The sequence below is a fragment of the Aptenodytes patagonicus genome, chromosome 7 (assembly GCF_965638725.1).
Source record: "Aptenodytes patagonicus chromosome 7, bAptPat1.pri.cur, whole genome shotgun sequence".
In the NCBI taxonomy this organism is placed as follows: domain Eukaryota; kingdom Metazoa; phylum Chordata; class Aves; order Sphenisciformes; family Spheniscidae; genus Aptenodytes; species Aptenodytes patagonicus.
In genome coordinates, this window is record NC_134955.1 from 56,153,590 (window position 1) to 56,172,007 (window position 18,418).

At 34.4% G+C, this 18,418-nt stretch overlaps 1 protein-coding gene across 13 annotated transcripts in view; it reads left to right on the plus strand.

The window, feature by feature from the left end:
* The window catches only part of PPP4R4 (protein phosphatase 4 regulatory subunit 4), a 90,034-nt gene that overhangs the window by 50,391 nt on the left and 21,225 nt on the right, over positions 1–18,418 (plus strand). For all 13 annotated transcript variants that reach the window (XM_076345353.1, XM_076345351.1, XM_076345355.1 and 10 more), the window contains 8 exons: positions 985–1,092; positions 5,609–5,730; positions 8,564–8,686; positions 11,365–11,534; positions 12,600–12,719; positions 14,585–14,662; positions 16,159–16,242; positions 17,553–17,735. In XM_076345353.1, coding sequence (XP_076201468.1) covers positions 985–1,092; positions 5,609–5,730; positions 8,564–8,686; positions 11,365–11,534; positions 12,600–12,719; positions 14,585–14,662; positions 16,159–16,242; positions 17,553–17,735 — 988 coding nt within the window. The remainder of the gene's footprint in view (positions 1–984; positions 1,093–5,608; positions 5,731–8,563; positions 8,687–11,364; positions 11,535–12,599; positions 12,720–14,584; positions 14,663–16,158; positions 16,243–17,552; positions 17,736–18,418) is intronic.

An 18,418-nucleotide genomic window follows, 5' to 3' on the forward strand; every position in this document is an offset into this window, starting at 1 on the left:
TTTTGTATTTCACATGACTCCCAGGTTATTTTATAGACTATTGAAAAAGTCCCGACCTTGGAATAGAACATTAGTTTTTCTACCCTCTGTTCCAACAGCTAGTTAAAAACAAGTCTTTTTTGGAACTAGTCCCTACTTCAGAGTATTCTCAAATGCCAAACTCCCAAGACTTTGTACAATTTTTGAAACTTGAGGCCAAATTTTGCTGTAAGAGGTAAATTAATTTTCACTGGGATGGGTGGAGGCTGTGCAAGCTGGCTTGAAAATTTGCTTGTCTGTGGCTTCATATTGTTTCTCTTGAGTTTTGCAACAACATAAGGATTTGGATAGAGATATTTTATGAATACTCATGACAGCATCTTGGGCAGTGGAAGGAAACACAATGGCTGATTCTGCCAATTATAGTATGTGTTTTTACTTAAATAGAATTCAAAATAGTTATTTTTGTATCTGCCATTGATTTAACATGAATACTTGGCTCTACTTGCATAAAGACAATTGCACTACTGAAGCTTGTAATCTTAAGTTGTTTTTCTACTTTCTTCCCAAATATCTCTTTGGTGATACATGCATACCAAAGATGAGGTATTAGAGACAATTAATTGGGCTTTGCACTTCCATTTATATAATTCTTTGTATTCTTACAGTGGCTGTTCAAAAATTGTACTGAAGATGGTTATTAAATGAGGACAGCATCTCTAAGTCTACCTACTATTTTTGTAGTTTAAAAAAATAATAGATGAAATATGAGCAATTTATGACTGTAAATAATCCTTTTTCTGTTTCTTTATAGCACATATTTGTGTCTGATGTACAGTATTGTTTTAGAATTGCAAATTCTCAGAAAAATCATTTACCATGTGTGATAAATTAGTTTAAAAAAAATTGCCATTAGAAGTAATATATAGGTAAAATTTGAGTACTGCAGAGTGGATTTTATATGTTCTTGTTCTGTGTATTAATAAAAAACGTTCACATTTTTAGTATTAAAAGAGAGGTTCTTCCATTGGTAAAATCACTGTGCCAGGATGTGGAATATGAAGTTAGAACTTGCATGTGTCGGCAACTGGAGCATATAGCTCAAGGAATAGGGTGAGTACAATTTGCATAACTGCTTCTAAATGCAAAATTTTTCTCTAAAATATTTAATGGTAACCTAAAAACTCCTTTTAAGATTTCTAACTTAATTCATGCGTACTTAATAATGAATTTGGAGTGTACAGATGTGTTCTTAGGAATTGGCTGTCGGCAGTTGGCTCTTTTCCATTTTCAGATTTTTGTTTCTCTCTGATAGTAAAATTGCTGAACCATACAAACAACAGTTTTTTGTAAATGAGTTCATCTATAGCTTCTTGAAATCATCTCAATTATCCATTCATGTCATTGGGCTTATTTAAAAATGGAAGAGGATTGTGGCAAGTGTTAGCAGTTTCTAATAATTACTGTGCAGTTTTTTGCAAAAGGCGAAATGTGTTTTGTAAGCAAATTCCAGTTCACTATCAACTTTTACTCTAAGCTTGAAGACTTTCAATATTACATATATAGGAATAGAAAAAGTCTGGAATGTTTATTTTAATAAATAGAACATGTTAACTACCCACACAGGATTGGGCTCTGAGTGAACAAATATTTTAAAATTTCAGGTCTGTCCACCTGTTACTGTGTCAGGAAGGAAAAAAAGCAGTAACTTCTCTTAACAGATTTGAAGAAATTATTAAGTAAGGTTCTCTGCCCTGTGTTATACAGTGGGGATAGATTAGATCTTAAGAGTCCCTCTGGCTTTTAAAATTGTGAATTTATGAGCAAATTCAAGGATGAGGCTGAAACTGAAGTGTAATTCGAAAGATACGGTAAATATGCACTTCAGTTTGTTAGTACTGGTGTTCGTGGAAAAGATGCCTTTCTGTGGCTGTGGAATGATTTTTTTTTTTTTTTTTTTTTTTAAATGGAGAATTATGTTGTGGTTTAGAATCTGGGTTATTTAAAAAAACGAAAACAAAACACCAGAAATTCCTGAAGCAATGCGATTTACCTCTCAGCCATGGAATACTGGAAAAGTGTATGTTCAGGCAGTGTTTTATCTTACTCAGATGTAGGGAATGAATATTCACAGCAAGAACTAAGCATTACTGCCATGTACTTAATTTAACTGTTTTGGTAAGGTCATGCAGGTTAGTAATTTCTAGATTCCTAGATAAACTTGTCTTTATTGCATACGAAATAATTTTATATATGTGCTTTAGGCACCTCTTCTGCAAGGTCCTTGTCCTGCAAAAGTTCAGAGGATGTGCATAATGTGAAAACACCATGTTACTCATCTCACTAAAGTTACTCATTTGTTTTTGTACTTTTTTTTTAATAACAAAACATAGGTTAGCACGGTAAATCACTTTACCATTTTCCATATTGAATGGCTTTGAATTTAAAAGAACTTGTGATTACAGAAGAGAAAGGTAGTATTTGTCGATATTGTTGATATTTGTAAAACTGAGAATTTAACACGCATTTTACTAAACTGAATTACTGAATAATTTGAGCTTGCATTTATTTTTACTGTATGCATTTATCTCATGCATCTTTATGTATCTTAAAATTGAATTCTGTTTAATGGGAGATTAAAGATGAGTGAAAGAGAGGGTTCTGTTTATCTTCAGGGAGTGACCGGTTTCTTTTTTTTTTTTTTTCATAACTATCAAGTTTTGAAGGGAGGGATGGTTCTAAGTGTCACATTAGTTTGAAGATTTTTGATGCCACCAAAATGGAAATCCACAGAAACATATTTGGAAAGCAATTTTTTTTTCCTTTCTCCCCCTCCCCCTGATTTCTGGGTCTTGATTTAGGATGGAGTCCTACTCTTCTCTCCCCTGACCCTTCCTATGTCATATGTTCTTGTCTGTCTCAATCACTGTCCTTCCTCTTTTCTCATTTGTTATTGCTCAATCCCATGAGATTTTTTTGGTGTCTTATTTGAGATACCATCTGCATATCCATTGATTCCTCTAACCTTCTCAGTTAACCTCAGCTATAGTCAAGAGCTGAGAAGTAATCATACGAATTTGGCTTTGAAAATTTGTGACACATAATACAGCAAAATAATTTTTTTTTTTTAAATAGCGTAAGTATGTTGAGTTATTTTACCCAGAATATCTAGGGTATGCATATAGTTAGAGAATATTCCTTTCAGATATTACTGAAACATTTTTTATGTTTTAAAAATGTACGACTGCACAGATTTCCTTGCCTTGTGACTCAGTCTATTGAGAAGCAGAAAATGGGTTTGGTGGTAGCCTTTAAGAAGCACTCACAGTTTGTGTGAATCTGTGTGAATTTGCTTTCAGCAAGTTTATTTTACATTTAAGATAGGTATATGTGCAGCCGGGTGTTAAATAAGAACTAAATGTGTGCATTTGTGTCGTTTTCCTCACTCCTCCTCCAAACGCTGTTTAAGTTCAACGTATACTAAGCAGTGTGAAAGAAGAAGCAAAAAAGTTGTTTTCATTTGTAACAAGGTGGCTATATCTTATACTAACAAGTGACCATTTTAGAAAGGAAGTAAAATTTTCTTCATTCCGTTTAGTGTCTTTAAAATGAACTAAATTGCATTTATTATACCTGGGAGATGAAAGTCTTAAAACAAGATAGGTGTTATGCCGTGGCAAATGACAGTATTACTGGCAAATTACCCAGCCTTAGAGTGGTGGTTTAATAGGCCTAAATACATAGTCATCAATTAGTGGTCCATTCTGTATATTTTTCTTTAATTCTTTCCTCCCTAACTTTTATTTTTAGTGTTAATGTATCCATATACACTGTTTTCTCTCTGAGGTTTCTGCCTATTCCCTTCCCAATGATTTAGGTGCTTTAATCTTTAATCTCGTAAGAAACAGTGAACTGTCGGTGTATTCAGTACGTAAACTATTGCAGTGTTTCATGTTGAGGATGAATAGGTAGTAGGAAAATAGAGACAATTAAATAAACAGAAATAAGCACATTTTTAGGTAAATGTTGAAGGCATAATGTGACAACAGTCCCAATGCTTATTTTTACTATTTAGTGATGTTACCACTAAATGATATGTCATTTTCTCATAATTTTATATGAATGATTAATCATCTGTTTGGAAGAATACCCTTAAGCTACATCCTGATTTGCTGTTAAGAATAATAAACTCTGTAAGGTGCAAATCACTTTGATGCTGATTATAAACATTTGAAACTATTATTGGTTTACAAAAGGGACAGCTGTTACTTGTTTAGTTTGATTGGAAGGGGTATTTTGGGCACTTTTATTTCAGTAAAAATCTGTCATCCTGGAGGTTGTGATTAGTTCTGTATTAAAAACTGTGATTGGAATGACAGAGCCTAAATTCTTCATACACAGTTGCTCAAAGTGTCAAACATAGTTTTGATTTTGTCATCTTGGTTAATGCTCATGTAGTGTAATTTTATCAGTGTTTCCCTGCAGGTTTATGTTTTGGGCAGTATAAACATTGAGGGCCAGATCCCTGGCTATTGTAAATTGCTGAGGTCCCATTCTTGAGATGTGGTGCTTACAACAGCTTTCACTAATTGACGAGCAGAGCTCATACACGAGAACAGGAGTAAGTGGGTTTCTTAGCTCAAATGCAGACAAATTCAAACACTAGAAATCTTGACTACTATAAATAAAAAATGAGCATGACAAAAAAAAAAAAGGAAATACTGGGTACGTCTTCCCAGTTCTTTTTGGTAGAACAAGATCTTTCTGATCTCTTAAAGCAATCAACAATTTGTTACATGCTGGGACATGGGAAATTACGCTGATTGGTAGCTTCTACAGAAGCTATACTTTTGCTCCAAAAAGCGAACCTCTTTTCATCTTACTTATGCCAGTCACCTTACTGCCCAAATGTTTCTGTGTCAAGAGTATTTCACTCCTCCTTAGTCACCCCTCTGATTAAACTCTTATTTCTAAGTCAGTCCCTAATACAGCAACCTGCTGCCAACGTATAGATTCAAGTTGTCAGGACTGTCACACACTCAGATAGTGCTAGTAATTACCAAGGCAAAAAGAGACAAGCAGAACCCTTTCTTTACTACTTTAAAACAAACCTAAAAGCTAGTGTTTGGGCTAGTTGGGAAGACGTGTTTTCTCTGAGCAGTAGTTGCTTACCCTCTGTAAAGAAGGCTCAGCTTTGAAGCGTGAGATTTCCAGACACTTCAATCCAACATGACTCATATTTAATAATGTTTGGCTTTGGACCATTGCATTGAGCAGTTTCTGCATATTTGATCAGAATAGTTTTCTTAGTGACACAGTGAAGTAGCTGGACTCCTTTGAGGTTTTTCAGACTGCATTTTCTCTGATTTATTTCGAGCTAATTTGAATGTTTTTTTAGTGATGGAAGCTCGCATTTTAAACTTGCATGTTTCTTTGGCTGACAAAGAAAAAAGTCCTGAGATTGACTGGAGGTTTTTATTTAATTTTCATTTCCTTACAACTTTGTCAGTTTTTCCTTCTTGACTACCCAAAAAATATCTAAATGAGTATTTCAAGGAAGAATTCTGTTTTGCTGTGGCAATATTGTTTCATTATATGTTTTCTCTTGACTGCTTGCCTCACTTTGCAGGACAGAACTAACAAAAACTGTGGTGCTTCCTGAGTTAGTAGAACTGGCAAGAGATGAGGGCAGCAGTGTACGCCTTGCAGCTTTTGAGACGTTAGTGAATCTGCTCGATATGTTTGATGCAGGTAGGAATTTAATTTAGGCTTACTAGCCCAGTTCTTAAGGCTTTAATGGATCTTATAAATGTATTTAAATGCTTTTTGTTCTGCCTGCATTCTTCAGACACTTCTGATTTTGTTTATTGTTTTACCCTTTATGTATTTCATGTCTTGCAGTGCTTCATACATAGTAAGTTTTGAGGAAGGTGAACCAGTTGTCCATGAAATCAGTTATCTTATTCCAAGTTTCTAATATAATATGGCTAAATGGAATGAGTAAAATTACTGTATAAATGATAGGAATATTGGGTTGTTAGTATTTACTTAATGCTATCAATACACAGAATCAAAATGTTAGCTCAACAGATGCCATTGCTTGTGCTTTTTTTGCTGTTAGCTAGTTTTTGCCTCTTAACTGACGTAAAGCTGGTCCTAATAAGTAAGATTAGATATAAGGAAGAAATTTTTTATGCTGAGGGTGGTGAAACACTGGGACAGGTTGCCCAGAGAGGTGGTGGATGCCCCATCCCTGGAAACATTCAAGGCCAGGTTGGACGGGGCTGTGAGCAACCTGATCTAGTTGAAGCTGTCCCTGCCCATGGCAGGGGGGTTGGACTAGATGACCTTTAGAGGTCCCTTCCAACCCAAACTGTTCTATGATTCTATGATTCTAATTACAGACTGCAGCCTGCCTTCTGAGCTGAAGACCCCAGACTGGGGCAATGATATGATATTTGTGTGTGTATCAGTAAACCTTGCAGCTTTTAACATCCAGTGTTATATGTCAAATACATTTGTAAATTTTGGAACAGAAAATATTTCTTTATGTCCCATAAACTGCAGTGTGCACCATCGATCGGTTTTAGAGGCACTAAGCATCAGCAATTACTATTTAAATCCCTTCAAACTTGTGGCTATAAGGCACTGAAAGCTTTCTTCTTTGCAATGAGAAAGTGTGTGTATTTTATAAAGCTTTTCTGTATTTAAAACAGAAAATGTAAATGCTTGTATTTTTCTCAGTGCTCTATTTCTTTCCCTATATCTTTCTCTGTATCTTTTCTATATCGACGTGCATATTTCACGCTTCTCCAGGTGTAGGGGTGAGTGTCTGTGTCTTCATGTTGAGGAAGGAGAAATTCTCTTGTATCTGGTTCTTTTGGCATAGCAGTGGTGGGTTACCTACACGTATGGCTCTCAGGTTCTTATCACAAGCTCAGTTCAACACTGATTGGGGCAAACTTTAAGGAGAGCTACTGTGACTGATCCAGTATAGGGGAACATTCTGGGTAACCTCTGTGCCTTGTCCTCCAGTGAACTGCTCTGTCTTGATTTTTTTCTGGGGGATGTAGAAGACAGTAACAGCCAGCTTTTCTGGCTCTGTATCAATTATGCTCTCTGCTGTTTGTTTTGTTTGTTTGGTTGGTTTTTTTTTTTACAACTGGAAACGTACAAAGCGGCAAAGTACATGATAGATCATTGCTATAGTGTATATGAAAAAAAATTTTATATTGTTGATCACTGCTCATTATTTGCCACTTTGCTCTTTATACTGTCTTTTGCCAAGCTCTTCAGCTGTTTATCTTCATTAGCAACTCTGTATTTTGCACCACATTTCCCACTCCCACTCCATCTTATTGACTATGCTGCTCCTTCCTGATACATAAGTGAGGAGCAAATATTTACCGTACAGGAACTTGATGATGAATTACTAAAATACATGATTGCATATAAGCCATATGGAGTACATAAAGAAGTAAGATAGTTTTGGGGAGAATACCATAAATGGACTTTTTAGCAGTTAGTGCTTATATCAGTAAGTATGATAGTAAGTTAATTTTCAAATTATTGAGCCTTTGCATTGATGCTATCAAGTTTGTGCTTCTCTTTGCACCTCCCAGTCTTCATTCCTCCCCCCACCCCTCAATTGCTGTAGCTACTGCTTTTAGCTATTGAAAAAAGCTTAGAGAAAGCAGTCGGGGTTTATTTACAGGTTTGTAAAGAATGTGTTTCTAGAAATTCGGTTTGTGTAGTTTTTTGGTTTCATGGTTGAACTAGAAAATGAACATTTTGAAGGCAGATGACCCAAAAGTATATCCTAGGGTTTCTTTCCCACAATATCAAAATATTTCTTCAGATCAACCTAAATATTTTGTTCAGCCATAATTATTTGCTGAATTTTGGAGTTAATCTACCATTAAAACATCCTAATCCCTTTAAAACTTGAATATTTTAAAATACAGTGGTTTTATTTAAAACAAGTCAAAACACATAAACTTCTTCGAACATTTAGTCCTTTATTTTATAAGGAGGCAGAGTGCTTGGATTTTACAATTTCTAAATGATCTAATTTCTTTCCTCTGCCCTTAATTTTTTTGTTTCTCTGTGAATTTATTGTTTACCAAAAGATTTTCAACCTCTTCTCAGTAGGTTGAAAAAAAATCATTTCCAGCATATCCAGATTTTTCTTTTTACTTGTCATGGTCATGTTCGGTCTTGATCTCCCTGTATTCCTGCTATTGTAGGAAATCTTATTGTAGGAGTACTGCGGTATTCTTGGTGAATGGTGAAGTTAGTGACTGTTCATTTATTCTGTCTCATCCTATACTGGGGGATGCTTTTTCCCTAAAAACAAACAAACAAACAAAACAGGTAAGGTATTAAAATTTAGGACCTGTATTATGTTAGTATGTTCACCATTCTCTATTCCTCTTGTTTTCTACCTCCAGTGAGTGCCTGCGAAAAATAGTCCTGAGCATGTTAAATGATATTTTTCATAAATCATTATGGAAGTCCACTCTCTGTGCTCTTTTGTAGATGTTGACAAATGGCTAACTTTAAAAACTTTTCTTTTGTTTTTCAGATGATAGGAGTCAAACTGTGCTCCCCTTAGTGAAATCATTCTGTGAAAAATCCTTCAAAGCAGATGAATCTATCCTAGTTTCTTTATCTTTCCATTTAGGGAAACTGTGTAATGGATTATATGGTATGATTTAATGTTCTTTTAAAAAAAAAAAAAAATCTTAAAAATGAGGGAAGATTGGAGAATTTGAAGCCCTTGGAAAATATCCAGATTTGAATGTATCAAATGAAATGATAATTAGGAAAGGAAACATGGAAGTAAAAGTCTGAAATAACCTATTGCATAAATATTGAATTTTGTGAATTTCCTCTTTGGGTGTCCATCTGTTTATTGGGTTTTTTATGTTTCAACAGGGACAGAGTTTTTTGTTTAGACAGGGTCAGAGATGGAAACATGGTGGTTTGTGTTTATTGGTCTGACTGATTTATTTTGATTCCTTCTTGGATATTCTGGAGCTTGTGAATTGGATGACTGAATTGAAACTAGAAACCTTTGAAAACACAGTATGATGTTAACTGTGTATGTTCATTTCTGTGCTTGATATCCTTTTTGAGGTACAGTACAGAGTGTGGCCCATAAGGAACTTCAGGGGAGAAAGGAGACCTAATACCATGTGGATTCCCAGCTGCAGCTGAGGCCAAATCTGTACCCATAATTTTTGTGGTTTTCTGTACCTTAATGCTTGAGCACAGCAGATCTTTCCCTGATCATTCTGCCCATCATACACCCTCTACACAGAGCTTGGCTGTGGAGGGGCGGCACAGAATCATGGTTTTACATGATAGAGAATTTCCCCCTAGACTCTTATATCCTTTGATCTTTCTTACACATCTTTAAAATGATCCTTTATGATCATGTTAGGGACTATCAAAGTGACCATTGCTTCTCCACAAATAACTCAAAAGGGCTGTTCCACAGTGTCAAACTCTTATTTACAGAAACATAGAGCTAGGATATTTTCATGTCTTCACAGTTGTCTTTTCTCTAGGTTGACTGACTTTAATTGCTGATCTTTCTTCACCTCCGAACTCTGTCTGGCAAGTTCATATTTTTCTTGAAGTGTTAGGAGAGCTTCAAGAGCCTTAGGAGAGCTGAACAAAGTGAAAGGGTTACTTCATGTGTCCTGCAAGCTATATTGCTGTTTACATTTTTCAGTATGAAAAATTGCCCTTTTTTTGCAACAGTTTGCAATAGTTTGACATTATTTGTTCAAGTGCAGCCTTGTTTATAAACAGAAGTAGCTCAAAAGTCTGGGTTTTTTTATTTGGTTTTTTTGTTTGTTTGTTTTTATTTTGATAAAACTGTCACCTAGTTAGTCTTTCTCTTTCCTGGCCTTGTGCAGGGAATGCATATCTGGCTAAGCATGGCACCTTACCTCTGTCCTAATGGAATAATAGTCTAAGGTTTTAAGACCATATGTCCAGTTTCTGAAGATCATTTTAAACTCTATCATCTGAAGAACTAACAGTCTCCCTCCTAGGTTGCTGTTATCAGAATATTTAATCAGCGTATTTTCTAATCTAACATCCAGAAAACCAGTGAAAATACTGAATACTACCAGGACTAGGATAGACCTTTCTTTATACAGTTGCCTATCTTGTCAGTGACACAGGGGTACTTTCTCTTAACTGCTTTTCCAAGCAGTTTTGCAGCAACTTTGTGGTTTTTCATCTCTCTTTCCTGATCCCTTATTTTGCTTATGAAAAACATGACCTTTACTGCCTCTTTCGTATTCAGTCAGGATATATAGTACTGGATAACAGGTCCTGTTATCCCGTACTGGAAGGAAATGGAATCAGTTTGTCAGGTTTTGCTTTTGCCATGTTGGCTGCTACTCATTTTCTTGTTTCCCTTTCAGTAGATTCAAGTAGATTTTTTTTTTTTTTTTTGTTCCAATTTTTTAAAAAACTTGAAAGTAATCTGACTGATCTGTAATTATATAGCTTGTCCTTCCCGTCTCCAACTACTAAATATCTGTACCACTTCAGTCCTTTTCCATTCTGATATCTCACTTGCTTTAAGATTTCAGCAGCTAGTACTTTAAATACTTTTGAATACTGGAATGAAGCACATCTGACCCGGCACATTTTGAAAACCTTTCATGTTTAAGTATTCACTGACCTGTTCCTTCTCTACTTAAAGCTTGAATCTTTGTCACTGTTACTAATTGTACTGAACCTGATGATACTAATAGAGTTTGAGAAAGAAAATAAAAGCATCAAGCATTTCAGCCTTCCAATCACTGATAGCTTCCTCTCTCTCTTGAGTAAAAACCTGAGCCTTTCCTTGATTGTTCTCATATTACTAATGTACTTATAAAATTACTTGTAATTTTTGAAGTAATCTTGCTAGTTGCCTTCCAGTTTATTCTGAGTTTTCTAATTTTGTTCTTAAATCTCTTTATTATCTGTAGCAACATAGCCTAATTTTTCAACTTGCTGCAGACATGCATTCTTCACGTGACTGAGCTCCATAAAGATCTAAACATTTAATCAAGAAGAAACCAGTATCAGTGGAACAAATATATTCACAATCCTGCAGCTAAAATCCTGAGTATTTCAAGAATTATGTAAACAGAAATTAGGATTCACTGTATTATAGTTAGTGATTACAGAAAAATGACAGCTTTTTCTGTATAAAGTGTACTGATGATACTCTGCTAGACTCACAGTATGGGAGGGGAGGGAGACTAAAAATTGGCGTATTTGATAGATTTGTAAATGAGATTTGGGTTTTGGACATTATTAATAGCATTTGTAATGAGGAAAGTAATATTCCCTCCCCCCCCCCCCCCTCCCCAGGCATTTTTACTCCTGAACAGCACTTAAGGTTTTTGGAATTTTATAAAAAGCTTTCCACGCTGGGTTTACAGCAGGAAAATGGGCACAATGATAATCAACTACAGCTTCAAACTCTGGAACAGGAAAAGAAGTATATTTCAGTGAGGAAGAACTGTGCTTACAATTTTCCAGTAAGTAACTTTAATTTAAGGTTAAATAATTTTTGTCATGCATATAGTTCACTAAATAGGACTACCTGAATGATAGAGAAGTTATTGCCAAATTGTACGTTGTTAGCTAGATTCTAGCTCTCTCCTGGAAAGTTCAAGTTAATGGCTTAAAGTAGAGGTTGTCCAAAAGAGTTACCAGGAAAGATTCCTCTTTGCAGTACCTCAGAAAATTATCGGCAGGTTTTGACTGAAAGAGTGCTGTTCTAAGAGGTCACTGGTCTCATGCTTTCCTACACATTTTCTCCAAACCCTTAGCACAAAGGCATTGAGAAAATGACTGTGAAACAGAGTCCCCAGTTTCAAACCACTCAAAGCTAGGTTTTTGCATTTGCTGTGTCGTGGCATTACAGGGAGTAGAAGATTGAATCTGAATGGTTAGATTCATGTTTTAGTCATGTTCCTGCCTGAATACAAAAAGACTTTTCAAGTTTATGTGAGGTCTTCAAACTTACCACTCATGTTTCTGTAAATCTACTTTGTATTTTGACATTCTACGTTTATATTTAAAGAAAATATGTTTGTACCAAGAGCCAGTAGACAGTTATTTTTATTCTGCCTTTTAAAGACAAGCACCATGTATATAGGTAGACATCTGTTGGTTTATTTGAGCAAAAACAAGGCATGTACACACACAATTATGTTGAAGTTCAGATGCCTCCTTTGCTGCTTGCTAAAATGTACTTTGTTTTTGAAGTCTCCAATTGCAGCTTCCACTAGTGTATCAAAACATTAACAATATTTATAAAACTAAGGTTTTATATCTTGTGTTTTTAATCTGAGTGTTCAGAAAAAAAAGCCTGCAGCATGTCTGGAAGATATGTAAATCCATTTTAGTTCTCAACTCTAGAACTTGTCTGGTGCCTGTGTTTTGACACGGCCATCAAAAATGCCACACTTCCTCTTTAAAATCACAACCTGTTATCTCCCAAGTGTCTTGCTGGTTGTAACTCAATGTTTTCATCTGATAATTTCTGATGGTGTGGTCCTTTAGCTATACATTTAATAAAAGACTTTATCTTTCCGCAGGCCATGATTGTTTTTGTGGATCCAAAGAACTTCCATTTAGAACTATATTCTATATTCTTCTGCCTTTGTCATGACCCTGAAGTTCCTGTCAGATATACTATGGCCATAAACTTCTATGAAGTAAGTCTACAAAGGTACTTTGTTAGTACTTGCATGTTTTTGTTTTATGTTGTTTTCTTCTTTAAGCTTACTTTTGTGACTGTTCAACCAAAAGAAAAAGACTTGAGAAAACTTCTTGAAATTTAGTTTGTGAAAGGTGTTTAGTCCCTTCTAATATATAAATACAGCCCATATACACACATTAGTATTTAAGTTGTGTGGCATTTGGCTACAAGAGCCTATAGCTAGGTGAGCTCTTAAGGAGCAAAAGCTGGAAGAAACTTAAACTGGTCTAGTACCACAAACATAAGCAATTGTACTAATTAGAATATTTTAAGGTTTTGAATACTATTAGAAAATAATGAGACAAACAAGAGAAAGGAACTTGTCACTTAAGGTCCTGAAAACCTTCTTTAGAACTGTACAATTTGCTACTGTGCTGGTGTTCTGTGGAGAATGTTTATATGTATCAAATCTAAGCTAAATGCTCAAATTTAATATGAAACTACTTGGAAATTTATGCAGATGTAAAAGCATATATATCCTTATTATTCCATTCAGTTTACATAAATTCAGCTGTATTATTTTCATAAAAGTTCAAAACTGTAGAGCTGCACAGATATTATTAGCTATATGGGGTGAATTCCAGTAACGAATATACACTTTCTACCCATATAGGGAGATCTTAAAGGTTTTCATAGTGTTTTACTGAGAATCCTTGTGTTTCAGTCCTCGAGCTAGCTTTTTATCCCATTTTGTTGCTGTGGAAATTGGTAAGTTAAGCAGCTTGCTGAAAGTATTTAAATCACTAGTAGAGGCATAAATGAAGCCAAGGTGGCTTTATTTCTACCATCTTAAGGAAGATGGATGGTTTTCCAGTTCTCTTTACCTGTTGATGCCTTGTCTTAACAAATGATAATCCAAGGTAATTGTTGAAATTATAAAATTAACATATAATTGTACATAATGTTTCATGTCAGATGTATAACACTTTTAAGGTACTGCCTGAATATAAGTAAAGTATTTTATCTCATTTAAAAAAACCTGTAAAGTTATACCGTGGTCTGAATATACATTTAGTGCTGGTTAATTTATTTTTAACGCCATAATTTGCAACCACGTGACAGCCAGAAATGAGTAATTTATGGCATTCACTGCTAGGTGGAATTTTTTTTTTTTTTTAAAATAAACTCTCTGTAGCCACTTCTCTAAAGCTTCACCTTGATTGGAAGTAAGGTCTTATTTTCACCTGGCTTATATAAATAAAGAAAACCATTAAAAAAATCATCTAAATACTTTATATGGCAAAAATCTCATTCCTCAGCTTTTTCTCATATTTGCTATAAAACCTTTTTATCAGTGTGGAGCTGGACTTTTGGTGGTTTTTAGAAATTTGTGACTTACGAATCACGGTAAAAAAAACCCTAAAGAAGTAAGGAGTGAAAACTTTGGATGGAAGGTTGGGGAAACTTAAAATCCAGAACAGACTAAGCCGATTTTTATATTTCATCTTTTGTAACTTACACAGCTGACTGACTGTTAACTTCCCTAAGGAGCATGAACTACAACATTTGACTATTGCCGAAGGAATTTTTCTAGCCTTGCAGTGCAGTCTTAAAATTTTTTGATAAATGTGAAATAGAGTTAATTCTAAAAGCATCTTTCATGGTTAGGTAATAGGCCTGTTTCTTGACTCATATTCTTTGTATAAGCATATTTTTAATGTGATCGATGGCAAAGTACACAACTTTAGAAGGTTGATATTAAACAATTGTTCTGCCACCCTTCCTCATGCTTGCTGTAAAGTAAGCACGTGTAGTATAGTTGTTGTAGTGCCAAGGAACTAAAGAATGTTTCAACTTGCTATCTTACTGTCATTTTTTTAGGTCGCTAAGCTTTTAAATTCTGGTGTGTATACAATACATAAAGAACTGGTTACACTATTACAGGATGAGTCACTGGAGGTAATATACTTTTATTGGAACTTTCTTTTGCTTGTTACATTGAGGCAGATTATCTTGATGTTTAATAATTCTGCAGTAAGACAGTACAGTAACTGAAATGATCAACAGCTTTTACTTGTGTTTCACAGACGCTTTATAAAGATGCCAGCCTTCTGTGGATAAAAAGGAGGAAAATAGGAAGGTGTTTGAATTTAGTAAACCCATACTGAATTTATTAGCTTTTAAAAACATTCATTCTAAATTGTTTTAATTGCTGTATTATTTATTACCTTACGAATTCTGTGGAAAGATTTGGTTTTGATACTATATTAAAATAATTATTGATAGCGTTCAAGGGTTTTGCTTTGGATTATTTTAATTTCTCCAACTGAAGAGGAGATGAAGATGTTGTGTATGGTTCAAAGATCAAGATTTATACAAAGAGTTTCAGTCCAAGATCTGGTACAGAATCTGTGAGTCTTTGTGAGACAATTTAGTTTAGTGTACCTTGGTTTCAACCTGCGTAAAACATGAATCACTTAGCTATATTATAGACAATATAGTAAGACTTTTGGGTTGAAAAAGACAAATATTTATGTTTGAGACAAAATCACCATTTCCTCTGATACTAGTTATTCCAATAGTTGATCTTTTTTGTTTTCTATGTAGGATCTTTGGATATGGCATGGAAAAATGAGTTTTGCTTTCAGGTGCTCCTTTTTGTTTTGGTACTCTTTGTTAGACATTTTCAAGGAAATTAAAAGTGTTCATAGAACATCTTATAATTTATGAAATTCTGACCCATCTTAAAAGATTTCTCAGGTTGAACACCTGAAAGTTGAGACTCAGAAGCAGCTGGTCATTTTTAAAAATTCCTTGGTTTGATCCCTATACAGTTACCTAAATAATAAAAAGTATTTAGTCCTTTATCTTATATACCACCTCAGTCAGAATTGGTGCCAAAAAATATTTAATTATGTACTTTTCTAGTCTAGTTTCAAGTATCACAACATTTGAAAGTAAGGCTTTTCTATTAATATAGGCTATATATTCTATTTTAATTTAGCAACTGCAGTTTTTCTTAAAGCAGGAAAAATTGCTTTTAAGATTCAGCTGACAGATACAAAAAAACCCACTTTGTGTTTGTCAAGGCTCTTACTTAACTGTCTATGAAATACAGATCTTTCTTAAGAATAAATGTTCATTTTAAAATATTGCATGCTGTGAATAATTTAGAAAGCGTTGACTGTGGTATTCATATAAATCAAAACTATAGTTTGTTTTCGTAAACTGAAACCTACAATACTTATATGACTTACTATATTAAAACATCAATTTTAAATCCCAGTTCTCATCAGTGCAAATACATTGCACCTCTTTTTTTTTTTTTTTTTTTTTTTTAAGATGGATGTGAGAGAACAGTAACATAAGAGATGTTGGTGGGGTATGTTGGTGAGAGATAAAAATTGAGTCAAGTTAATTTACAGACCTCATTCATGCAGTCTTTCTTTAAATAGGTCTTAGATGCCCTGGTAGGTCACCTCCCTGAAATCCTTGAACTAATGACTAATGGAGGAGAAAACAGTGGATCAGAAAGCAAGGTGGGTATTCTCATGTTTTTTAAATTTGCTTTCTAAATGAAGGTAGTAGCAAAGTTGTTTAGCCATATATTGTATGAAAAGGCTTTCATGATTAGTTTCTGCTTTGGAGAGATACAAATCTTCTGTGGTTTTTTGATTGTTTATTGACTTTGTAAACTTTAAAATTAAAAAAAAAAAGGTTTTGAAAGATTACACTTAGTATAAAAATGAACAGTTTATCCATGTTCTTTTTCTAATTAACCACAGATTTGCTGAAATAGATAAAATTTTGAAATACAATCATTAAGTTAAAACAAAACTTGGTTTCATGCTAAAGAAGTGATAGCTAATACCTAATTTTTTTTTTTTCTATTGATGTGGCAACTGCCCATGGTTGCCATTTTCAGACACAGTTTCTGCTAGGACGATGCCTGTTTCCTGTGGTAAAGGCACAGAGTTAGGATTTAGGAGATCTGTATTCAGCTCACAACTTTGTTAATTTAATTCTATGTGGCTCTGGGTGATGGTTTATTCAGTGACTCCTCACCTGTAAAATAGTACATAAAAGATCATCTCCTGTTTCAACATGCTGTTTTGAGCATACTTCCTAAATGTATAGAGAAATTCAAATATTCCAACAATGTAAGAACTGAATAAATTTTTTTCTTATATGGACAAAAGTTGAGAGTGTAATTTAAAATGTGAATTTGTCAGAAGTTTACAGCTGTATATGTATATAACATAAGTGCCATGTCGTGTGGCAGTCTGTTTCATTTTGCTTAGTGCTAAAGAGAAGTTAGCTTGGCTACTATAAAGTCTTCGCCTCCTACTGAGAAAAGGTGTATAATTCCTACTAAAATTAATTAGGGAGTTGAGAAAAATAACTGCAAAGTTTGAGGCTAGGAGGAAAATGGGTTTTATTTGTTTTGAGAAAGAGAATACTGGGGAGGGTTATCGTAATGGCCTTTATATCTGTGAAAGGGTATTACAAAGAGAATGGTGATCAGTTTTTCTTTGTCAAGAGGGAAGGGGTTGGAAATGAAATTGTGTTTAGTTAGGGACTGGAATAGCTTTTTGACTAGTTAAGTGGAATTTACTGCTCAGGGGATATTGTTTAATCCCGATTGTTAATTTTTTTTTTAAGAACAAGTTAGACTAGTATCTACTGGAAATGGTCACAGTGTAGCTGATACTGTCTGAGGAGAGGAATTAATTGACCCCTTAAAATCTCTTCCCTTCTTACATTGTTATGATGTGCTTTTTGAGCGTAGTAACATGACATACAGCTAGAAGATGTAAAATTACTTTAATGTTTATATTTTTATTTCTAGTTATTGTCTATTCCTGACTTGATTCCTGCATTAACAACAGCAGAACAGAGAGCAGCAACTTCTTTAAAGTGGAGAACTCACGAGAAGTTACTACAAAAATATGCATGTCTCCCTCATATCATATCAAGTGATCAGATTTATTACCGTTTTCTTCACAGAATGTTGACAATCATTTTGACAAATGTGAGCCCGTCTGTCTCCTATTTTTTTCAATTGTCTACTGTATTTAGAAAAATTAGCACTAGATATTTGCTATGTGTAGCACTTTATGTATTATATTAATCTTAAAGTAGTATTTCTCGTTGAATTGTATATCAGGCTGGTTTTTTTATATAAGACTGAGAAATTGCTCTGAGAACTCCCCCCCCAGTTTGAGGAGAAATTAGTTTGGCAGATTGTCCTGTTTTTCCTCACACCCAAGACTTCTTTCCTTTCCTTGTGCTCATTATCAGTTTGTTCCTAGGTAAATCAAAACTTTTTCCTCTGAGATATGCCTTCTTTTTCCCAATTCCATAGATTACATTGCATTGTGTTCCATTCTTTATGAAAGAACACTTAATTCTGAAAATGAATGATCATTTAGAGCTACTGGTCTGAAAGTTTATTGAATTAATTGAAGAATAAAACTTTTGTAAGAGAAGACATTGTAAATTTTCTTTTCTAACAGCCACAATATAGAAGGTGCCTTCCAAACATGGAATACTTTTAAGCGTTTATGAAATGGTTGAATAAACAAGTTAGGCAGGGGGGATAAAGAAGTGTCTCATAAATTGGCCAAACTTCATTATTCTCCCTTACTTTATGCCAATTATTTCAAAATTTCAAAGAATCATTGAATCATGGAATATCTCAAGTTGGAAGGGACC